Source organism: Sceloporus occidentalis, unplaced genomic scaffold (assembly GCF_023333645.1).
Source record: "Sceloporus occidentalis isolate IW3139 unplaced genomic scaffold, rSceOcc1.0.p SCAF_7, whole genome shotgun sequence".
Lineage (NCBI taxonomy): Eukaryota > Metazoa > Chordata > Lepidosauria > Squamata > Phrynosomatidae > Sceloporus > Sceloporus occidentalis.
Window position 1 is genome coordinate 20,094,045 of NW_028316987.1, and position 25,372 is coordinate 20,119,416.

Below are 25,372 nucleotides of genomic sequence, written 5' to 3' on the forward strand. Positions count from 1 at the left end.
AATGCTAGGGAATCCTGGGAACTCTAGTCTGTTCTGGCACCTCTAGCATTGAGCCAGGGCAGGTAAAACAGTCTCAAATTGGATTAATCCTGCTGTGTGTTTTGAAGCATTGTTTCAGAAAGCATATGCATATCATTCAAGATGTTTCCGACCTTGGCTCAGTAATTAATCAGAACGGAGACTGTGGTCATGTATTTGGAAGGTCAGAACTTGGAAGAGCAGCTATGAAGGAATTAAACAAGATTCTGAAATGTAAAAATGTATCGCTTGATATTAAAATTAGGATGGTACAAGTGGCTGTCGTATTTCCCATCTCTATGGACGGTTGTGAAACCTGGATGGTGAAGAAAGCTGACAGGAAGAATACAAACTCATTTGAGATCGTTTCCCAAATGCACCTGAGGATATAGGCTCCAGTCTCCAAAGCGCATGCTACCACCTTCTGTCCTTCAATTACAATAGTCTCAGATGTGCTGAAAGATCCCTTTGCAAACTAATTTGAGATGTGATGCTGGGGAAGAGTTCTGCGGATGCCGTGGACTGCTCAAAAGACAAATAAATGAGTCCCAGAGCAAATCAAGCCAGAACACTTTCAAGAAGGCAAGATGACTGAACTGGGGCTGTCATAAAAAGTAAAGGTAGGGCCCGAACAGACAGGCCAAAATAAAGCTGCTTCTGGTCACTTTGGAGGTATGCTGTTTAAACGATGCATGCGTCCTAAGAGTCCAGAAGCCGCGTCAAAGCCACGCTCCAGGGCTGTGGACTGGAGCGTGGCTTTGGCACAGCTTCTGGCCTCTTAAGGTGCGTGTGTCATTTAAACAGCATACCTGCAAAGTGACCCGAAGCAGCTTTATTTTGGCCTGTCTGTATGGGCCCATAGTCCCTTGACCTGAATGTCTAGGTGTAACCGACTCTAGGGGGATATTTTGGCCATATAATGAGATGAACCCCCTGGAAAAGACAACAATGCTTTGCAATGTGGAAAAATCCAAGCAAGTGAGAGACAGCCATGCGTCTGTAGGACCTGGACAGGGCTGCTGAGCATAAGGTGCGCATGGGGGACACACATTGATGGTGTCACCATAGGCCGAAGTCAACCTAACAAACAACAGGTAAGGAGTGAAAGAGAGAGAAATGGGCCCCCTAGGAGTGAGTGCCAATCTAGGTTTGCCCTTCCTTGCTGGAGGCTTCAACAGGAACTGACGTCACCCTTCTTTCTGCCTATGCCCAGAAAGAGACCGGAAGTGCCTAGGAGTGAAACCCCCCCCGCCCTGTCAATCCAGGTTTGCCCTTCTTTGCTGGAGGCTTCAACAGGAAGTGACGTCATCCGTCTTGCTGCCAATGCCCAGAAAGAGACCAGAAGTGCCTAGGAGTGAAACCCCCCCCCCGCCCTGTCAATCCAGGTTTGCCCTTCTTTGCTGGAGGCTTCAACAGGAAGTGACGTCATCCGTCTTGCTGCCAATGTCCAGAAAGAGGCCGGAAGTGCCTAGGAGTGAAACCCCCCGCCCTGTCAATCCAGGTTTGCCCTTCCTTGCTGGAGGCTTCAACAGGAAGTGACGTCACTGATATTTCTGCCTATGCCCAGAAAGACCGGAAGTGCCTAGGAGCGAACCCCCCCGCCATGCCAGTCCGGCTCTGAGGCTTCAGCGGGAAGTGACGTCACCGGTGCTTCTGCCTCGGCTCAGAAAGAGACCGGAAGTGCCTGGGAATTAACTCCTCCGCTCTGCCTTTCCTCGCCGGAGGCTTCGACAGGAAATACGTCACCGGAAGTTGTCCGACAGTCCGTCAGTCCCCCACTTCCGGCGTGGTTCCCTGCGCCGTTGAGTCCGCCATGGCAGGTGCCCGGGTCTTGGGCGAAAGCGGCGGCGGAGGAGCGGCGGCGGCTGCTGCGGGCGCAGCGGCCATGGACTACTCGGTGCACGAGGCCTGGAACGAGGCCACCAACGTCTACCTGCTGGCGGTGCTGGCCAGCCTGGCCCTGCTGGTCTACGCGCGGAGGTGGGAGTCCCGGGGCTCTGATGGGAGGAGGCAGGGCTCCCCCTCGTTGCAGACCCCGGGAGCCCTCGGGGACCTTTCAGTGGGGGCTCAAGCGAGCTTCAGGCAAGGGGCCTCCAGGGTGTCAACCCTATTGCTGCATCCAGACTCTTTGACACCGCTCTAACGGGCATGGAATTCTGGGATTTGTAGTTTTGTGAGGCACTTCGCCTCCTCTCTGCCAGGGAGCTCTGGTGCCACAGCAGCAGCAACAACAACAACAACAACAGTGTTTATTAATTACCCAGCTGACTATATCAACAGTGAAATACCATATACCAAGATATATATACGCAGATAAACCTAACCTCTATCCTAAAACTCATTTAACAATTAACTAACTAAACTAAAACGCACGAAACTTAAAGAAATAATGAGTTTGTTTGTTTGTTTGTTTGTTTTGTTTTGTTTGTTGGTGCCACAACAAATTACTCTTCTCCCTCCACGTTTGGGGCTTTGACTTTGCGGCTTCGATTGATATGTTCTCTCTGAGTGGATTACCGCACCACACTCTTATAGCGCTGCTATTCCACTTTGACTGCTCTGGCTGCCTCCTGTGGCATTCTGGGATTTGCAGTTTAAGGAGAAGCGTTTGGAATTCTCAGCCAGAGAGCTCTTAGGCCTCACTGAACTACAAGCCCCAGAATGCAACAGGAGGCAGACAGAGCAGTCAAAGTGGAATAGTGGCACTATAAAAGTGTCGTACGGGAATGTGGTAGGAATCTCTGTGTCCTCCAGAATGACTCAAAGGGCAGCATCCCAATTTTATCAGGTCTGTCATCTGGAGACCCTTCAGGATCCAGTTGGAGCCCCCCATCTCCATCTTTGACGACAGTTATAGCCAAGATTTGCTTGGAGTGTCTGCTGAAGCCTTTATTCGGCAATCGAAACTTTAAAAAACGCCTAAGACCATTGGAAAACACCTATTTAATTACACTTATGAAGTAGCAACGAAAATGATTTCATGGGTTTGGGTCACCACAACATGAGGAACTGTATTGAAGGGGTCGCGGCATTAGGAAGGTTGGGAACCACTGCATTACTAGATTCCACATCGTAGGAATATAACTTAAAGGAACAATTGCCAAAGATTTTTTTAGTATGAAATTACCGTAGTTTGTTGTTGTGTGCCTTCAAGTTGTTTCCGACTTACAGCAACCCTAAGGCGGTCCTTGTCTTGTCAAGATTGGTTCAGAGGACGCTTGCCATTCCCTTCTTCTGAGTCTCAGAGGATGTGACATGCGCATGATCAACCTGTGGGTTTCATGGCCAAGCTGGAATCAAACTTTGGCCTCCAGAGTCATAGGCCTGTTACAGACTGCCAAAATAAAGCTGCTTTGGGTCTCTTTGGAGGTATGCTGTTTAAATGATGCATGCATCCTAAGAATCCGGAAGCTGCACCAAAGCTGCACTCCAGTGCTTAGGAATGGAGTGTGGCTTTGGCGCGACCTCCGGACTCTTAGGACCCATGCATCATTTAAATAGCATACCTCCAAAGAGACCCGAAGCAGCTTTATTTTGGCAGTCTGTAACAGGCCATAGTCCAGCACTTAAGCCACTATGCCACACTGGCTCTCTCTATAAACATTTATATGAGGCTTTTACAAAGTTTCATATACATTATATTGTTTCAGTTCTTACAACAGCCCTGTAAAGTAGGTGAGATTATTATTCCATGTAGGTATATATGTGTTAGAGAGAGAGAGAGAGAGAAGAACTGAAACTGAGACAGAGTGTTACGTTCCCAATTATTATTGTTGTCTTTTATTTATATAGCATCGTTAATGCCCATGGCACTGTACCAAAAGAGTGAGCCCTTTCAAAGACATACAACCTAAGATATCTCTATATACATACACACAAAAGGAAGGAAAGAATAAAATACAATATAAAACTAGACAATGTAATTGTAAGGCTGTGTATAATATAGTTATAAAACAAAATATCCATATAAAATATAAAAAGTACAATATAATCTAAAGCAGTGGTTCCCAACCATCCTAATGCCGCAACCCTTTAATACAGTTCCTCATTTTGTGGTGACCCAAACCCATGAAATTATGTTCGTTGCTACTTCATAACTGTAATTAAATAGGTGTTTTCCAATGGTCTTAGGCGACCCCCATGAAAGGGAAAGGGGTCCCGACCCACAGGTTGGGAACCACTGATCTAAAGCAAAGTGAACAACACGTGTAATTAAAATCATCAAGATTATAAAACAATGTTAAACTAAAATTTAGTTTAATTATAAAATGATAAAAATTAAACTGAAATTTAAAAATAAGGAAGGAAGGAACGGTACACAAACGTTCAGTGAAGCAGTTCCAAGAGTATGGAGCAGGATAACATGATCAAAATGGCGAGGCAAAAAGATGATCTTAACAGCAGAATGTTGAATGGAAACCAACTAAGGTGAGATGATGGAAGACCAGTCAAAAGAAGATGCCAATAATCGAGGCAGGAAATGACCAAGCATGAACTAAGGTCTTTGTGGAAGTAGAAAGAAAAGGTTTGATTTTTGTAATGTTGTAAAGAAAAAATTGACATGATTTCCCAAGGTGATTTAATGAGTTCAGGGAGAGATAATATTTGAATCAAGGCCTTCTTCTTTTTGTGCAAACTGGTTCTTTTTGCATCATGCTTTTCACATTGAAGACCTTAGAAGAAAGGGCAGTGTTTGAGAACCAGTAGTTCTGGCAAGCAAGCATAGACTGCACATTCTTTCATAGCTTTGCTGTAATTATGCATAGTATAATCTGTAGCATGATATCAGATTCCTAAAGAAACTGAGCTCTGGGCATTCAATGAACACTTGAAGAAGGACTGTGTGTGCTTGTCCTGCCATCTAATGCTGGTGCCAATCCCAAATTTTTAAAAGGTAGGTGCAGGATCTGACTACTGAACATACACATGATCAACTGAAAGTACATAGGTTCTTCCATGCAGCCAAATGATTCTAGTTACATGAAGGAGCTGGGGTGAATTTGGTTAAATATTATAGACTCTGGCCTGTTACAGACTGCCAAAATAAAGCTGCTTCAGGTCTCTTTGGAGGTATGCTCTTTAAATGATGCATGGGTCCTAAGAGTCCGGAGGTCGCGCCAAAGCCACACTCCATTCCTAAGCACTGAAGTCAGCTTTGGTGCAGCTTCCGGATTCTTAGGATGCATGCATCATTTAAATAGCATACCTCCAAAGAGACCCAAAGCAGCTTTATTTTGGCAGTCTGTAACAGGCCTCTGATTTAGGATCTCCTGTCCAATGCATGAAGGCTTGAGGACAAGCTGACAGGGAGTGTGGTGTTGTGGAGAAACTTGGGGGTGTTAGAAATGGGGGGGGGGGTTGTTCTTTGAATATGTATGGCCTGATTTCAGAAGAAGCAAATCTTGGTGCTACCATCTGCTGCCTAAAAGCACTAGAACTAATTGTTTTGCTGTGGTCTAGTATACACTTGTCAGAAAGGCTTAGTCCTGTTCCAGTTCTATCGTACCATAATTTGGACTCCCATTTATTGAGGCAGAAAGGAACACTAGATCCAGATTTATATTACTTATTTTGTCTTTTGAATTTCAGAAATAAAAGGAAGATCATGAGGATATTTACACTACCTCCAACCGTTGATATACCAACTGAACCAAACTTTTATGACAGTGTGAAAAAGGTTCGTCTGCGACAGCAGTTAGAAATGTATTCTATTGGTAAGTAAACATTTGCTGTTTTGATGTCTCTTAAGGGCTGGACATGATGCATATTCCTACTTTATTTTAATTGCAATTTATTGCAATAAATAATTATTTTTAGACTAGACTCTTTGCAGTAGCTGAAGCCAAAGTTGCCACTAAGTAGCATCAATCCATTGTTGTCTTATTTTCTCAGCACTAAATATAGGTAATGTGGGTGACAAATTCCATTAGGTGTTCCAGGGTCATGCTCTGATTTATTGTACAGGTGAGTCTTGACACATACTTTACCTCAATACACAATTGGGTGCAAAATTGGCCCGAATTTCAATGTCAAACAAACATATAATAGTGTATATAGCTTATCCTTTTTCTTCTACTCTTAGTTCATGGTGTGTGAGGCAGTGTTCCTTTTTTATTACAGTCTGCTAGGAAAAGTGTTCCAGTCAGCCTTGGTCAGAACTGGAAGCTCTACAAGTTGAGGATATTCAACCAACTGTTGTAATATATAATGCTTCTGTTTAGGATTTCAGCCATGTGCCTTTCAGGACACGCTCTTCCACCACCTCTCCCCCAAGATTTCTAATCTTTTCTCCCAACAGACACTTGATGTTCTGTGGTTACTGAGCATGCTTAGTGCTCATTGGATTGGAGTGGGATTATTTTTTTTGTCCCGGAGGGTCACCCCTGCAAGACATTTTGGTACTTCTGCCCGCCTGTGAAGGTGTCATAGAATAATAGAATCGTAGAGTTGGAAGAGACCTCAAGGGCCATCCAGTCCAACCGCCTGCCATGCAGGAAATCCAAATCAAAGCATCCCCGACAGATGGCCATCCAGCCTCTGTTTGAAGACCTCTAAGGAAGGAGTCTCCACCACTCTCTGAGGAAGAGTGTTCCACTGTCGAACAGCCCTTACTGTCAGGAAGTTCCTCCTAATGTTGAGGTGGAATCTCTTTTCCTGCAGCTTGTATCCATTGTTCTGGGTCCTGTTCTCTGGAGCAGCAGAAAACAAGCTTGCTCCCTCCTTAATATGATATCCCTTCAAATATTTAAGCAGGGCTATCATATCACCTCTTAGCCTTCTCTTCTCCAGGCTAAGCATCCCCAGCTGCCTAAGACATTCTTCATAGGACATGGTTTCCAGGCCCTTCACCATTTAAGTCTCCCTCCTTTGGACACGCTCCAGTTTCTCAATGTCCTTTTTGAATTGTGGTGCCCAGAACTGGACACAATATTCCAGGTGGGGCCTGACCAGAGCAGAATAGAGTGGCACTATGACTTCTCTTGATTTAGACACTATACTTTTATTGATGCAGCCTAAAATCGCATTGGTCTTTTTAGCTGCCACATCACACTGAGGTTGACTTATAGTCGAGTATATATGGTAAATGTTACTGAATGTATGAGTAAGAGATTTTTCTATCTCTTTTTTTGAATAAGATTGGAAATGCACAAGGTGATATTTCAGAGATTTGTCCTAGTGATTCTTATTGTAAAAGATTCAAGACTAAGGGCCCAAACAGACAGGCCAAATTGAGTGTGTAGGCTGACACTTGAAATAATAGGCTTGCCATTAGTATAATAGTATTAAAACATGCATAATCCATAGGGAAGGCTTCTGTGCTTTCCAAACAGCATGCTCTCAATTTAATATGATTGCTATAAGAGGGATATTTGCTAGATGAACATATCATTTTTCCCTAGACCAAACACTGTAAACTTAAAATAAATAAATAAAAGGGTTCTTGATATTCTAACAACATGTAAATTGCAATAGAACTGTGTGTTATGCTTCTGGTTAAATTGCCAGTTTTTACTCTGGATAGGCAAAAGGCAATGTACAAATTGAGATTACAGGATTATTCTGTTCCTCTGTAGATGTGATTTATTGTATTCACCTTTCATTCTTGGTGTGCTTCTGTTCTATATTCCTCTTCTTACACCTCAATATATTTTAAATGCATTTATTTTTCTAGCCAGGAAATATGACCAACAGCAGCAACCACAGAAACAGGCTGATAGTGTACAGCTTTTGGTGGAATGAAGTCTTGAATCTATGAAGTGGAGAGACAGTGCTGAAGATGACAGACAATTTGGGATGTAGTCAGTTTCAGTGCAACATTATAGATATATAGACTTTTCCATTGTGTACAATGTTTCTGAATGATGGGCCCTGTGTACAATGAATTTTGTCTGGAACCTGAAAAACTGGTGTAGCTAACAAATAGGGCAGCTGTCTTCCAGTTTGTAATGCAAATGATTTCCAGTCAGAGACATAGATTACAGGGACATGAAGATGCTCAGTTGGTATTCTGCAGCTGTTGCTTGTAAATTCAAGATGGATACCAGAAGTATGTGGTACCTGATTTGTAACAAAGCTATCAATCAATAAACTGCTTGGTGTTGTCAATGAAAGGACATCTTATGCTGGGACTACCATATGCTTTATGCTACCATATGTTTTGTTTGCAAAATACACATGTACTACTCCACCCCAGTGCCGGCATTTATCACTAGTCTATACAGCCAGTAAGTTGTCCTCATGTAGAAGTTGAGGGCAAGTTTTGGGGCCAAAACTATGGATAATGTTGAGGATCATTCTGCAGAGAGGGTCCCAGTTGGCCATGGCTGTGACTGGCGCCGGCTCTGCCATTTTCCCACCCAGGCATTAATGAAGGCCTTTCACCACTATTGACAGAAGGGGATGGTATCTTTTTTTATAAGAATTAATACTGTGCCTTAACTTTCAAAAAAAAGGAACTATCCCCTTCTCTGAGTAAAACAGTGAAAAGCAAGCACTTCGACCATCCCAAGAGAACCTAAAAGAAGCACCATGCCCCTTTACTGTCAGTGCTCCTTTGGGGGGAGGCTCCAAAGAGGCACCATCACCACCATTTTCCCATCCAGACGTTCAAAAAGTTCAGAAGTAACACTGTGGTGGAGAGAGTAGAGGGAGTTGGTGCTACTTTTAGGTTCTTCAGGACGGACTAGGCCAGTGATGGTGAACCTTTTAGAGGCCGAGTGCCCAAACTGCAACCCAAAACCCACTTATTTACTGCAAAGTGCCGTGTCCCTCTGGCTTTCTAGTAACAAACTCTGGCAAACTCTGTGCTGGGGCGACGGCACATGTGCCCACAGAGAGGGCTCTGAGTGCCACCTCTGGCACGCGTGCCATAGGTTTGCCATCACTAGACTAGGCTCTCAGCTTTTGCCACTCTAAGGGGCATGGATCCTATAAAAAATAATAAATTATTTCTCTCCTGCTTTTCTGTTAGCAAACAATCCAAGCAGCTTACAAATAAAACCAGTTCGATATACAATACATGGTAATACATATCACATCCCCAACTGCCCCTCTTAAACACGATTAAACACACTGAAATTAAAATGAGTCTATTAAAATAATACTAACAGTCACAATAATTTTACAAAAAGATTGGGTGAGGTATATATAGAGTATGATAGGAGGTTTATCTGGCTGAGGGATACTATTCGGGGAAGGCCTATTTGAAAAGGTTAAGCTTGCATTGACTCATAGATAAGTTGACCCAAGCTTTTTCGGTTGATGTTTTGATTAAAATTTCTAGACATATACACGAGTAGATATACCACAGATGAACATGTTGGAATGTGCGCTTTGTGTTTTGACTAAGTAAACACTGGCATGTAGGCAAAAAGCATAGCTGTGAGTAACATGTTCATTTGACATAGCCCGTTCTCTCAGTCAATTAAACCCCAGTGCTTACATAATTATCAGATCCCCATGCATTTAAAGGAATCTACAGACTTCCCCAAAGGAGTGGCTTTCAACAACCGCACACCTTGGCCCCAATTCAGTGCTTTGCTGCTCCAAAAAGAAGCAGCAAAATGCCGCTCTTTTTTAGAACAGCAAAAAGTTGCCCTTGCTGCCACGGCGGTGGCTTTTTGCTGATTCGTTGGCGCAGTTATGAAGAAACGGCGTGACACCACCTGCTGTCTGGTCAGGTGTGCAGCATGACACTTGCATTGGGGTGGAGTTGGGGTATGTGACGTGTGGTCACTACGCTCCCACTCCACCCCGATGCCGGCATTTTATCGCCAATCTGTACAGCCAGTAAATCTTTCCATCATATTCTTAACTGTATTTTTTTAAAAAGCAGAATACACTTGTCCCTCTACATTTGTGGCTCTGACTTTTGCAGATTTGATTATTCATGGATTTTATTAATATGTCCTGTAGGAATATCTAGGTCCTCCAGTGCAACTCTATGGTCAAACTTTAACCAAACACAGCTCAGTATGTGAAACATTGTTCAAACTGTTGTTTATATAAAGTTTTATTGTTGTTCAAAAAAGATTCATCTGGAATCTGAATACTTGCCATGCTACTAACAATTCAAAACGTATTTTGAGGGTAAGGTGACAGTCACAAAGAAGTGTCAGGATGACAAATTAATAAGAAAAATAGTGTTAAAAATACAGGTGTTCGTGACTATTAAGTGGCAGCAGTGGGATGAAAAGGCCCAGGGTGCTGTTGTTGAAGAAACTTAGTGATGGAGAATGAATTGGTCTTGACTGTTCTCTCAGGTAAAACATAGTGTTTTTGTTATTGGCAAGTTTTCCACATTCATGGGGGTCCTGTGCCCCTAACCCCAGTAAATGTGGAGGGACGAGTGTACTTCCAGTTAAGGTTAGTTGGGACCTTTGAACTCAGTGGAACCAAGCATTTTAAAGTCTTAAATACCTTACCTGAGTCTGTACATTCAGATTAATGATAACTAACATAAATTTAAAATGTCTTGAGACAGACCAATTTAGTACAATTGTACTAAGGTTGTAATTTTCTGGCAAGGGCATTTTGCTTCTCGGTTTCTAAATGGCACTTTAATAGATAGAAGGTTACAAAGCAGGATATATTGTCCTAGTATAAGGCAATATTGCCATGAAAACTCCAGGACACTCATTTGGGTCGCCATAAATTGGAAACGTCTTGAAGGCACACAACAGCAACAGGACAATATTCCCATTCTTAATGTTTACTGATAGAACTGCTTATAAACAGGTAAAGACCAGTGATGGTCAGTTATACCCTTATCTAGCTTACAAATACCTCAGACTAGATAGTGAGATTATCCAGTGGTTGGGCAATAGAACTACACTTGTCCCTCCCTTTCCATGGACTTGGAGTCCACAGTCTTGCTCTTTGTGGGAGGGACAAGTGGGGAAGGAAAATGGAGGTGCACCCTCCTGCGCATGCCATTATGTTCAATGGGACTTGAATATTTGCGAGGCGCCATTTTCACGGGGGGGGGGATCTGGAACGGATCCCCTATGAATTGGGAGGGGCTGCTGTATATGTATGCAAGTGCTCATAAACATTTGAAGAAATATGACAATTGGTTTGATTTGGACATTATGTATTCAGTAATATTTGAATTAAATTATAATGCTAGAATAAAGAGGCAAATGGATAAGTTCTGCTTACTCTTAAAATTCAAGTTCTTATACACTGCCATTTTCCCCATTCATGCTCTTGCTTTTTTTGATTTGCACTATTATATTCAAGGTCTTGTGGGGAAAATGGTGTTCAAATATATGGCCACAGCAAGAATTATTGATTTTTCAAGAGATTCTTGTGCGATTTTAGGATGCTCTGGGTGCAGTTGTGAAGTCACAGTTCTAACTGGAAAGCTGTCTGTCAGCCAGATAGGAGTAAAAATACAGGGGTTCAGTCTTGCCATTGATTTTTATTTTACCATGTAATGATTACCTTTAGGGGTTAGTTGTTGATAACCTAAGTTTTAGCACAGGACAGAGCACTTAGCTCTGAGGAATATTTCCCACTTGCATTATTTGAGTCTTGAAGGAAACCAGTAAGACTTGGGTAGTTAAGTGTTGCTGCTTGCATTGTATTGGTACAGGCTTTTTTTTTTTTAAAGATAAAGCAGTTGTTCCAACATCTAAATTTATTGGTGCATCATTTTTGCACATTTTTGCTGCAGCAACCTCTGTGATCATGTAATAACTGCCAAAGAGAAGACAAGTGATGCATGTGTCTGAAGAATGACTTTGCATCCATTTACTGCTTGACTTTTCCTTTATGAATTTAGGCTTTTGTAATATATTTTTCTAAAAGAATGAAGTTATTATTTTCTCTGTATTGCCAAAACTACTTACAAATGTCTGGAGTTTTTTTTTTTAAACTGTATTTGTGCTGCTTGTAAAATGCTTCCGTGATCCTTGTGTATGAAATATTAGTTTTATTTTAAACCCTAGTAAAATTCATGTAAAGCTGGATCTCTTTGAAATGTCTTTTTTTCTGGGATTGTTATATTATTGTTGTGTGTCAGCAAGCTGTTTGCGATGTTATGGCAATACTAAGGCAGGTCTATCACACGGGTTTTTTTGGCAATTTTTTTTCCAGACTGCCATCCTCTAAGGCTGTGAGAGTGTGATTTCTCCAAGGTCACCCAGTGGGTTTCCATGGCCAAGTGGAGATTTGAACCCTGTCCCCCACAGTCATTGTCCAACTCTCAAATCACTAAAGGACCCCGGTTCTTGTGGAGGTATAAATATAAATTTATTATAACAAAGTAGTATAAATATATTTTTTATTTCAGTACAACAGTATTCATTTTATTTTCCTAGATGATACATAGAATAGTGGTGAATTTCATCATTTCATTAAAACAAACCTTATTAACAATATTGCAGATGTAGTGATGGGCACCTCCTTTGTTTTGAATAGGAAAGGTTTGGGCCAGGCTTAGTAGATTGCTTGGGAAAAGACATATATAAGATATATGTGGGGCAGGGGTTTAAGTTGTTTTAAAGAACAATATCCATCTGAGGAAAGGAAGGGGTTTGGACAAACAACAAAGGAAGCAACAGCAGCACTCTTACTGATCTATGGCCTGTTACAGACTGCCAAAATAAAGCTGCTTCGGGTCTCTTTGGAGGTATGCTATTTAAATGATGCATGGGTCCTAAGAGTCCGGAGGTCGCACCAAAGCCACACTCCATTCCTAAGCACTGGAGTGCAGCTTTGGTGCAGCTTCCGGATTCTTAGGATGCATGCATCATTTAAACAGCATACCTCCAAAAAGACCCGAAGCAGCTTTATTTTGGCAGTCTGTAACAGGCCAAAGTGAGTTGCTCAATGAATAGAACAATCAGATATGAAACTGTTGATGCAGGCTTGGGAAAGCACAATGAAGATTTAAGTAACCTTTCCAGTGCTTATCCCCCTGACAATTATGTCAGAGACAAAAGGGAAGTAGCAGGCCGGACTGGAAGAAACATTAAGACAGGGCATGCCTTTAACTACTGAGCTGCAAGACTGGGAAACTATTGAGTATTTGCATTTGAAATACTGATTTTAAATGTAAAACCTAATTATTTTTACAGATGAAATAATAGCATCTATGATCCTACTTTTTTTGAGGGAGGGAGGGAGGAGTATAACTATGCTGAAGTTCTCAACCAGTTAAGCAGATAAAAGGCATCCTCAGCCCACTATGCCAACCTAGGGGCCATTCAGACTACCTTTTGTACCGAATTGTAACTGGGATTAAAAGTGGGAAGTTCCCATTGGCACCGGTTTAAACACATCAGAATTTGGGTCTTGCACACCTGATCCAGAGGTTTTTCCAAAAGTGGATTATTTCCAGTTTCTTTTAGGAAAACCCTTTTCTTCTCTGCTGCCAGCAAATGTGAATTTGGCCCTGGTCATGATCGGGTCAAGTTCAGGGGAGGGATTTAGGTCAGAGGGAGGGCAGTGGGCAGAACATGCCTCCCCTCTCACACTTTGCAAGCGGCATTTTTTAAAAATTATTTTTTGGCTGTACAAGTGTCCTTCAGCCTTATACTGGGAAGTTCCTGATTGTTCAGGCATTTACCATAAGAGTCCAGCTTGATGTATTTCATGAGCTTGTGGACATATCAGGGACATCACAGCGGGGATGCATGTAAAGCAATGGGGCCAGGCTTCCCTCCCTCTCTCCTGTGCTTCTTCTCCAGGCTGAAGGTCAGTCATCTACGTAGGTAGGCCCAGCCCAATAGCTGAAATGGTAGTCGGACTCCCAGCAAAAAGTGTCAGTGTAGTTGAAGAGGCTGATGCTGGGTTGGTGCTAAAGGAAGTAGTTGTTCATGGAGGACTCTTCATGTAACAAGGTCCAGGTCTGGTGGGGTAGCCACGGCAAGGGAGCCTCATAGGGTTGGAAGTCTGTGCTGTAGAAAAGAAGGGTCTGGGTCCACCCGTGGAGCCTCACCTGTCAGTTCCTTGTGGTCAAACAGGAGCTGCATGGACAGTTGATGCTCTCTGTCTCACCAGAAAAGTGAAGAAAAATGCTCCCACTTCATAACAACAAGATGGGCAGTTCTTTGTTGCCATGGGTATCTGCTGCCAGGGCCACAGAAGGAAGGCACTACAGCAGCAGCCATTCTTAGCAACCCCATATGGGGCTCTGCAGGCTGGAAAAAGAAGCTCCCCACTGCTGCCTCATCGGACACTCCTAGGGGAAACTCTGCAGCCCCACTACCATCCCATACCAATGGGTCAGCCTGTTTGCTCCTCTTGGGATGAGCCAGACTTGCACCACCTTTTCTGTCAAGGTCTGAGGAGGGCCCATGCCTTTCTCACTCTTGTAAGGCCAAGACAGGCAGCACCCAGCAGCAAAGGAGGGCCAAAGATGAGAAAACCCGCAGAAGAAACATCATGTTATTTTCATTGTCTCCATCCCTGCAGGAACCACTGCCTGCTTCTCTTTGCAGATGCCCAAGCTAACAGTTTTGCAGATCTTCTAGGCAGCTACAGTATCTCTAAAGGCTTTGGACTTCTGGGGATTGAGCAAAAGACTCTCTTCACCGGATGTGTCGAGATGGAAAATCTAGTGAACAGTAGTGCAGCATCTCAGTGACCATTTTAAGTCTAGTTTTCTGCAAGAGAGAACATGGTGTCCTTTTTCTTGGGTCCTGCAGTGGGAGAGAGGTGAAGCAAACAAAATCAAGCAGTAGTGAGCAGGATTGCCTGACCATAAATAAATAAATAAATAAATAAATAAATATCAGAAATCGAGAGAGAAAAGATGGACATATGGAGCAGAAAATGAAAACTGGAGCCATGGCAAAATGGGATTGCTGGACTAATTGTTTAAACAATGTCTTCCCTCACTAATAAAGATAATCTTACTAAACGATCTTGTTTGTTCAGAAACAGTTCTTACATAAGCTATTGGGCTTAAAGTTCTAACTATGATCAGAATTTGCACCTTTCCCCTTCAAGGCATTTACATTTGCTGTAAAATGCACATAATAATGGCTTGTTGCACATAAACCAGAAAATAGACATGCCTGGATCATTCCTCGGCTGCTAAGCAAAACACCTTATGACTAACAGTTTCAGTAATATCACCACAACAGCTAATATAAAAAGATAGCTTATAGCACCTTTGGGACTAAATGATTGAAAGAAGTATAGAATAAGCTTTTGTGGACTTGATCCACTTTCTCATTTATGCTACAAGATCACTTTGCATACTAATATTCCAGACCAACACAGCTATGTCTCTGAATTCTATACAAAAGATAAGATAAACAGTTATTAATTCTGAAATAGTTAATCAAAGCAGCAAGACAGTTATCCAAGGGTATCCCAATGAACTTCAGGATGGTCAATTTGACACAACCATTCTTCTTTGCTACCAAGGCTGCATCTGCACTGAAGAAATAATCCGTTTTGACACTATTAATTGCTGTGGTGCTAGTGTCACAACAAACTAAAATTCCCAGGATTCCATAGCATTGTGCCATGGCAGTTAAAGTGGTGTCAAACCAGAATATTTCTGCAGTGCGGGTGCAGCCCAACTTTCCTTTAACCATAATATATGAGGTACAAAAGCAACCAATGGAGTTAGGACCACATATACACCACATAGTAAGCTTTTAATTGTACGAACTTGGGCAGTAAACTCCTCGGAGCAGTTACTGTAATGCAAGGATGGGAAACTTTTGACCCTTCTGAGGTTTTCACCTTTAACTCTGGTATGGCCAACAGCAAAGGATTTGCGGGTGCTGTAGTCCAAAACATCTGGATGGCCAGAGCTTCCGTGTGTGTGTGTGTTGCGTACCTTCAAGTCCTTTCCAACTTATGGCAGCCCTAAGGCGAACCTATCAGGGGGTTTTCTTGGCAAGGTTTGTTCAGAGGAGGTTTGCCATTGCCTTCCACTGAGGCTGAGAGAAGTTGCCCAAGATGGGTTTACATGGCAGAACCGGGATTTGAACCCTGGTCTCCAGACTTGTAATCCAACACTCACACTACTATTCCATGCTGACTCCAGGGCTTCCTTACCATTCCTGGAATTTATTACACTTGGAAAAATGACCCTACACAGCATTGCCACAAACAACAGATGATGGAAAGTTTGCAACCTCCCTGCCTCACAGAAATAAGAACATGAAAGACTCTCTACATAACCTACATTCCTGAGCACAACTGGCACTCAAGAATCCCCTTGTTTGAATCTCCCTTCTGATTTCGTGATCTTGGGGAAGTCACACTCTCTCAGCCCCAGAAGAAGAAAACCCCAATGATAGGGTTGCCATAAGTCAGACATAATTTGAAGGCACACAAGAACAAAAACAATAAAAAGGATTTTGTAGTATCTTTGAGACTGAGTGAAAGGTATTGTAGCATAAGCTACAACAAGGCAAGAGGCTGTCTGTGCAAGAAAAACAACAAAGAATCTTGTCGCAACTTAAAGATTCTATTATTATTACTATTATTGGATGGGTAAATTGTAATTGTTCAGGTGAGTAAACTGAAAAACAAAAAGAACATTTGGATAATCATTTTTCTATTCCAGAAAATGGTCCCTGATCCTGGTTCAGATCTTGGTGGCCTTTAATAAACAGCAGTTGGGTATGCAGAGAGATCTTGTAGCACCTTTAAGACTAAGGATGTTTCCATACGGGGGAAATTGAAATGTTATCCCAGGGTGAATGCATGGGGTTTCATGTTCTTTTGCATGAGATCATCAAACATACATCGAATGCAATCCAGAGTCAATCATGGTGTTTCATGTTCTTTCACATGAGGTTATCATACAACATCAAATGGAATCCAGGCCTTATCCAAATGCAATGCCAAGTAATCCCAGAAATGGGTAAATTTGCTGAACTACCAAATTTAAAAAGCCTGTTGCAATGCAAATTTACAGTCAATTCACATTTGGTTTAGTGTGGAATGAGTTTGTGGATCGCCCCTGGGTTCCCTTTGAGTCCCATAATCCTCCTCCTCCTCTTCCTCTTCCCTGCGGCTGAAACTGTTGTAACTTTTGTGGGGAAGAGGTTACTTTTTAAACTTTTTGTAGGGAAGACTGTGGACTTTTGTAGGAAAGAGGGCCTCCGAGAAGGCGCTGATGATCAGGAGGGTCCGGCTCACCCACCTGGGCTCCTCCGAGGACGGTGGCGGCACCATGATCAGCTTTCCTCCCCAGACATTGGCATCAGCACCCTCCCCTGCCATTGGCAGCATGGCTCTCCAGAGCTGGCAAGAGCCTCCTGGCCACTAATAACGCCACCATCTCCTCCTCTGCCACAGCCTCAGCAGTTACAGCTCCTCTGGCCAAGCAGCCATAGTGCCGCCAAGGGGGCCCTGCCGAGGAAGACGCTGCACAGGGGGGCCCTGCAGGAGGCCTTCACCCAGTGCTGCCAGTCCTCCAAAGCAGCTTCGGTCAAGCAGGGCACCGACCCACCGCTGCCCACGTCACCTGGCTCCCCTTCCCGGCCCAGCTGCAGTCACACTCCATCAGCCAGAGGGATGAGGAGGAGCAGGAGAAGGCAGCAGAGGGCCAAGGAGAGATCTGACGAGACTCCCCGCTGCCATGGATTTGGGGGTATCTTGCCGAACCCAAAGACAGCCACCCTTCCCTCCTGTGGAAATGACAGCTGGAGCATGCACAAAAAAAGTATTTTTAGGGTGGCAATGGGGATTTGTCCATCCCTATTTGATGATAGGATGTGAAATGGGCCCACTTCAAAGTGGATTTACATTCTTGCTGCGAGTGTGTATGATAACCATTCGCAAATGGACCTGCTTCTCCGCGATGCCAGCACTTTAGCCATTTTCAGGATGGGGGCACATAGGCCCCCATGTGAAAAAGTCCTAACTTAGCAATGTATAAAGGAACTGTAGTATAAACATCCATAATCTTTGTCTGCCCCCTCAGTTGCATTCAGTGAACTGGTGTCCAGGAAGGACCTTTTGCATCAGACTGAATAGCCATAGAAATGCAAAACATGCGGGTATGGCCATGAGGTAATGTCTCTGAATTCTGTCTGTATGAAAGAAGCAGGGAGGCCCCATAGACAAGGGAGTGGCAGTGCAGGAAAAACAACAATCATGTGGCAACTTATCATGTGGCAAGAATTATGTGGCAAGTTTAAAAAATTCCATTACTCTTGGGTGGGTGAGGAAATCATCCAGGTGAGGGAACTGAAAAATGAAAAGAACATAATTATTTTCCTCCTTAAAATGGCACTTCACCCTGGCTCGGATCTTGGTGGCCATTAATAAACAACAGTTGGGTTGTAAGTGCTTACAGTGATGATCTGGTTAACAACTGTTTAAAAAGGCTTTGTTGCGATTAAAGCCCCAGGAGGTGGCTTTCCTCTTGAGTTCTTTTGGAATCTTTCTGAGGGATTCTTTCATTGAAGAGAGACCACTTTGAGTTCAGAAAAAAGTTTGTTCCAAAATACTTATATATCCCCACTCAGATTTTTTGATATTGCCATTTCTGGAACCAGATTTGTGTCTCTATATTCTTTCAATAAAGAAAAAGGCTATTTTCCCTTCTTAGACTGCAGTGGCACAACCCTGGCAAATGACAGTGTACATCCCAAAGGAAAACAATCAAGTGTATGAAACACAGGTGCTATGGGTCGGTTGACAACTACTAGATCGTACAATAATTATTCCCAGAATAGAAATGCAGCCATCTGGATCTGCAACAGGGCTTGATTCCTCCCTCTATCTCTTATGGGACGTGTAAGTCAGATGTTCAGAGAGCTAGTGTGGTGTAGATGTTTGAGCATTGGACTATGACTCTGGAGATCAGAATGTGATTCCCTGAACGGCCATGGAAACCCACTGGGTGACTGGGCAAGTCACACACTCTCAGACCCAGTAAACCCTCTGGGAGGTTCGCCATAAGGTTGCCATGAGTCGAAAATGACTTGAAGGCACACAACAACAAAGATGTTGAAGTTGGGCAGCCCCTGAGAGGACCACAGTATCACTGTGCTGCATCCCCCGTCCATCATCTTCTTGTTGTTAATTCAATTTGGCTCACACAGAGAGGGAATTATCACTGTCTATACTATGTGGACACATGTTGGAAAGGGGCTGTCAGACACCCCCATGTTGGGGACAAGGTGTCAGGGGGTGTGAGAGGGAAGTATCACTGTCCAGATTGTGGTAAGCTATAGATTATCAACTCTGTTTTCATGGTTTTAGGGAGGATCTATAGGTGACATCATGAGATACTCTGCTGTTTTAAATTTCTGGATTAGTCATCTAGTGTATTATTACTGAGTAATAGGTTGGCCATATTGATCTTCATATTGATTTTTACATAGTTGGGTAGGTATTGTACTCTGAGAAATGTCTGACTTCAATCCTTGTATTGTGTGTGACAGGTAGTTGTATTGTTGGGTTTGATGTAGATTGGGAACATGTGGCCCTCCTATATGCTTGTGGATTACAACTCCCATTGGCCCTAGTCAGCATAGCCAGTGGTGAGAATTGCATCCAAGATCATCTAGAGAACCACATATTCCCCATTCCTTCTGTAGACAATGGATTTCATTGTGTGTTCTATCTGGAAATACATATGTATGTATATCCGTCTGCAGATTTCTGATATAAAGTGGTGCTTATGTGTCCAATGTATAATTGCACTGCAGTGTCCAGAAAGTGAACCTGTTGTGTGAACTGGTCTATATTCAGGTTGGCTGAGCCATAGAAATTATTGAAATCATAGAGTAGGGCCTCTTATTAGTCCATAACATAAATTTGTCATAAACGTATCTCCATCTGGCTTAGTCTCAACTGCTAGTGAGAGCCTTCCCTCAAGGTTTTAACTGCAGCTGTTGTTGCTACAGAGAGAGGAACAGCAACAAAGCACACTTCCATCTTAACTCAAGCCAAGTTGCTGCAAGCTACCCTTCTCCTTCTATCAACTGCAACTGCACAAGGGCTGCAATAACTAGTTCCAGTTGAGTTGAGCAACAGGATGAAGCCAGCTGTACATGTGGTAGCCTGCATACTAAAGGAAAGCACATGAAAAATCAGCCAAATGCTTGGACATCTTGGAAAGGGATTTTATCATCTGCTGAGCCACAGTGTGGTTGTGAAGAGCAAGGAGCAGCAGAGGATGCCTCTACTTCCTTTTTTCACCTGCCAGCTTGCAGCAGATATTCTGAAAGCTACCTCAATTTAGATTGATTTGTAATACACTGTAAAGTTCTACCCATTTAATATCGCTTTAACTATTATGGCTTCATCCACTAGAATTCTGGAATATGTTTTGGCAGCCCTACACTATAGTTCAGGGAGTTTATGGGGGATCACTTAATAATTCTCTGGCCCCATACAGACAGGCCAAAATAAAGTTGCTTCGGGTCACTTTGGAGGTATGCTGTTTAAATGATGCATGCGTCCTAAGAGTCCGGAAGCTTCACCAAAGCCACACTCCATTCCTTAGGACTGGAGCGTTGCTTTGGCATGGCTTCCGGACTCTTAGGACACATGTATCATTTAAACAGCATACATCCAAAGTGACCCGAAGCAGCATTATTTTGGCCTGTCTGTATGGCACCTCTGTTACTCACTAAAGTACAGATCCCAGAATCCAATAGGATGGAGTTATTATTGTTAAAGTGGTATCAAACTTCTATAATTGGGTAGTTTAGGCACACTAAGCATGGAGGGTAGGGGCTACCATAGTATGAGTACTTATCTTGTAAGCTGCTCTGGATGTTATTTTTGCTAAGGAAGAGGGTATACATGTTATCAAAATAAATGAATCTCAGGTGGAAAAGAAACTTCTAGGGACATCAGGTGAGAAAATTGTTCCACGTCAGCCATGTGGTTGTGGGGCCCTGTATATACCTGTAGCAGTGCCATTGGATAATATATTTGTGCTGTTACACAGACAAAGCAATCGTTTTAATATGCACGGTTTCTGGTTTGATTGGAGTTTTGCTCTTTTTTAATGTGTGGAAGAAGGTAGAAATATCTGTTCAATATATCTTTCATAACCCCAAGTGTCATAAAGCAAAAGTCTCGTAAAGCTATATTCATGAGCTTGATAAGGATTTTCATAATTATTATGTATGTGTGTAAATGTGCCTTCAAGTCAACTGTCAACATTTGGCAACCCCATAAATGTTGTAATTTTCTTAGGAAAGTTTTCTTAGACAAGTTTTCTCAGCAGTGGTTTTGACAGTTCCTTCCTCTGAAATATAGCCCTCAGCACCTAGTATTCATTGACAATGTCTTATCCAAGTACTAACCAGAGCTGATCCTGCTTTTCTTCTAAGATGGTGTCTTTAGGGTATATAGGCAGGTATATAATATAAAAAATAATACATCCAACTTCATTTTATCTATAAGAATACTAACAGTAGCAAGACAGTGGAGGAGGAACGGAGAGATGGGTACTTAAGAAGTAAACCGAATAGTTTAAAAACATCTTGTTACTGTTTTGTTCAGTATTAAAATTAGGAAAAAATAATTTTAAAAGGCACTCTGTATTCAATATATTTCTTATACTGTATATTTAGCCTGAAAAAAACCGTTGTGGTTGTTGTGTGCTTTTGCGTCATTTCCGAGTTACAGCAAACCTAAGGTGACCCAATCACAGGGTTTTCTTGGCAAAATTTGTTCAGAGGGTTTTGCCTTTGCCTCCCTCTTAGGTTGAGAGAGTGTGACTTGTCCAGAGTCACTCATTGGGTTTACATGGCAGAGCTGGGATTCGACTCCTGGTCTCCAGAGTTACAGTCCAATGCTCAAGCCACTACACCATGCTAGCTGAAACTATTGTCATTACCATTTCCCCCAAAATTCAGCAGTAAAGGTAAACATATCTGACAGGATTTTCATTTTGTACATGCTCTGAGGTATAGTGATATTTTCAGGCTTTTTACTGACTCAAAGAACAGCATTAAGTTATCAGGAAAAAAGTTCAGTAGGTCCATGTGCCAAATCTAGGTGCCATAACTCTTTATAATGTTGAGAGTGCATGAGAAGTGGGATCTCTTCTCAACGGGTACAGTGGAGCCTCGGGTTACGAAAATAATTCGTTCCGCGGCCGCTTTCGTAACCCGAACGGCTTTCGCAAGCCGAATCCCCATAGCCGCTAATGGGGAAAAGCCGCGATTTGGTGTAAAATCGCGGCAAAAAGCACCAAAAGTTTTTTCGGGACCCGAAAAAACGTTCGTAACCCGGAACAATTATTTCCAATTGGATTTTTTCGGGTCCCGAAAAATTCGTAACCCGGGTATTTCGTATCCCGAGGTTCCACTGTAGTTTTTTCATCCTCAAAACCAACTTGTTCCAGCAGCACTCTGAGATTGGTAGAAAGCTCCATAGAGAGATCAGCTGGGAAAAAATAGTTTGGGAGAAAGTGAAAATGGGAAATCTTTTAGAAAACTTAGGCCTGTTACAGACTGCCAAAATAAAGCTGCTTCGGGTCTCTTTGGAGGTATGCTATTTAAATGATGCATTGGTCCTAAGAGTCCGGAGATCGCACCAAAGCCACACTCCATTCCTAAGCACCGGAGTGCAGCTTTGGTGCAGCTTCCGGATTCTTAGGATGCATGCATCAATTAAACAGCATACCTCCAAAAGACCCGAAGCAGCTTTATTTTGGCACTCTGTAACAGGCCATACTGTACTTTAAATGGTGCTGTGTTTGGTTATATGCCACGTTAATCTAACTTGACTACTTAATAAGACACATTAGTCCGAAATATCCTGGATCAAAGCTTGCCAAGTTTTCTAATTTCTGAGGTTCCTTGGATTCTCCTTTCAGTCACTTCTACCCATCCATTTTGACCAAGGAGGTGGGGACGACAAAGACATATTTCTCTGGCACTCCTTACACAAAACAAGAACTCTGAGCAATTTTTATTTGGCACAAACTATAGATTAATCCTAGAGTGCTGAAACAAGAATGAATAGAGACACATTATATGTAATTATACCTTTTTCAGCCACAATAGTATGTTGTTATAAGTATTGCATAATCTAGTCCTAGGCTTGAAAAACAGCAATCAAACTAAATTCTAAAGAAGCAAATTAAACATCGATTCCCATGAGTTTTCAGAGATCTTAAACATTTCAGAGATAATATTTCTAAGAACAATATACTGTACTATTTTCCAAATACAACGTATGTTTTGCTACTACCTGCAGCTTGAATCATAAGCTCCCTGAAAGAAAGTCTCAATCACTAAGAGCATAGCTTTACAAGAAGTCTTTATTTCTTGGGTATATTGGGTACTGGAAAATTCCCAGGGTACTGCAAAGACAGAAACATTTTAAAAAGCAAATAAAGATAAATCCTTGTGTCAACATGACTTTCTGTGAAAGATGTGTTATACCAGTTCAGTATACATGCTTTTTTTGGAGGAAAAGTAAGTTATATCTTGCAGATAAATGATAAATACCAGTTAGATGTAATACATCATTAAATCACACCAAACACATCATAATGTTATGGGAACCACTGTACACAAAGCCCTCCATTTCTTTCACACGCATTATTTGAAACAGTAAATTGGAATCTTAATTCAAGAAAATTATAGCCGAATAAGGCTTCATTTTCGGTCAGCAAGGTTCCATAATCCATTATGCCAAGAGAACATTGGTCTTCCCAAGGGAGACACAAGAAGAAATAATTAATGTGATTTTCTGTATCTAGAATCACTGTTTTCCTTGCAGCCCTGAGAACATCCACATGAAATCATTTCTCTATTGTCGCAGGGACAATATATAGCAACACAACTTAAAAACCAACTAAGAATTATATAGCACACACATACCCAAGAGGCAAGCTTTATCCTTCTGAGGGATAGTGAATATTCACTGAAACAAATAAATAACAATCAAAGTGTAGGAAATGTTTAAACTGTGGAGATGTTTTACGAAAGAAACATAAAGATTAACTGGACATATATTTTACTACTTCTGAGGCATCCAAAAGAAGGAGTTCTTCATACATGAAACTTAGAAAATTTGTAGTGATAGCCATTGCATTAGATGGCTGTAGCATCAGAAAAATTAATGGAGGCCGGATCCCACTATGAGCCATGTGTGATGTAGAAACTATATGCTTTTGAATGCAAGTTGTGTGGACGCATAAACCATGAAAGCTTTATGTCCTTATGGTCTGCTTATGAACCTCTCATAAACAGCTACCATTAAAAACAGCCTATTGAACTAGAGGGACTTCTGGCTTTAGTATCCAGCAAGGCTCTTCTTAATTTCAAGACTCAGTTACTGATGATGCACCAGTATGCAAGAATTGCTGTACTGGCATATGAATTTGTAATATGGGAACCCATGCCAACAAAAAGTAGAAGAGGAATTAAAAATCAAGGTGAGTAGTAGACATGTTTGATAAAATAATGCTTCAAAGCATACTGAGAGTGAAAATGATACCAACTTGCATGTAGATAGTTACCTGCAATTAAAGAGTATTTTTTGTTTGGACATTATCACACTAAGGCCAATGCAGCAGCAATCGAGGGATGAAAAGAAAAAGAAACAATAGTGCTTTAGTGCTCTACATTTTCATACTTTCATGTTTTTGCACAAAAATGCAAGTCAAAACCCCTAGAATTGCGCTATTTGCAGACATGTCGGCGATAGAATCGATGTAAAATAGGAAATCATTGTTTTGCACATGCACCGTTTCCATTTTAAATTTCCGGGGCTGGCCAATGTGAAGCCATTTAAACTTTAAATAGCCCTGCTGCTGCCTGCAGCTGCTTCTTGTTCATACAAAAAAAGTTTCCCGACTGGTCTTCTAGCCATTTAAACTGTAAATAACCCTGGTTGCTGCCCACAGCCGCTTGTAAATCCTGGCTGGTCCTGTAGCTGTTTAAAGTTTAAAGCTTAGCCCTGCCCCTTCAAAATGCCCAGACTGCTTCCCCATTATCGCAAATGAAGCGCAATTGCCTTTCACACACTCGCAAGTGCGCTTCAACTGCGGCATTGCCAAGGCTATTCATGGGATATGCTGTGAATGGCTTGTTCCTCTTCAGTTGCTGGTTCTTCTCAGGAGAAGTCCAGATTTTGCATGACGTTGTCTGAAAATCTTCCCCACGATTGTGTGATTATCTCTGGATTTTACTTTTTCCTTCCCCCTTTCCTCCCATGTGATAATGTCTTTTGTTTCACTTAGGCTGCAGCCACACTGCAAGAATAATCCAGTTTGACACCACTTCAACCGTCATGGCTCAATGCTATGGAATTCAGGGAAATGTGGTTTTGTGAGACTTTTAGCCTTCTCTGTCAGTGAGCTCTGTGCCACAACAAAATAGAATTCCCAGAATTCCAAAGCACTGAGCCATGGCAGTTAAAGTGGTGTGAAACTGGATTATTCCTGCTGTGC

At 42.3% G+C, this 25,372-nt stretch overlaps 1 protein-coding gene and 1 pseudogene across 1 annotated transcript; one reads left to right on the forward strand and one right to left on the reverse strand.

Annotated features, from left to right (window-relative positions):
- Window positions 1-1,702: 1,702 nt before the first annotated feature.
- On the forward strand, window positions 1,703-11,990 carry LOC149309374 (small integral membrane protein 19-like). Its single transcript, XM_089532313.1, has 3 exons — window positions 1,703-1,998; window positions 5,608-5,732; window positions 7,691-11,990. The coding sequence occupies exons 1-3, from the start codon at window positions 1,832-1,834 to the stop codon at window positions 7,756-7,758; spliced, it is 360 nt and encodes a 119-aa protein (XP_089388439.1). The 5' UTR covers window positions 1,703-1,831; the 3' UTR covers window positions 7,759-11,990.
- A 1,533-nt stretch (window positions 11,991-13,523) lies between these two features.
- LOC149309375 (GDP-fucose protein O-fucosyltransferase 4 pseudogene) lies at window positions 13,524-14,507 on the reverse strand (annotated as a pseudogene).
- Window positions 14,508-25,372: the final 10,865 nt, after the last annotated feature.

Excerpts from the sequence above, each read along its gene's own strand:
- LOC149309374 (XM_089532313.1), top strand. The coding sequence starts at position 1,832 with ATGGCAGGTGCCCGGGTCTTGGGCGAAAGCGGCGGCGGAGGAGCGGCG. Across the intron at positions 1,999-5,607 it reads CTGCTGGTCTACGCGCGGAG|AAATAAAAGGAAGATCATGA; the intron begins GTGGGAGTCCCG and ends TTTGAATTTCAG. Across the intron at positions 5,733-7,690 it reads GTTAGAAATGTATTCTATTG|CCAGGAAATATGACCAACAG; the intron begins GTAAGTAAACAT and ends TTATTTTTCTAG.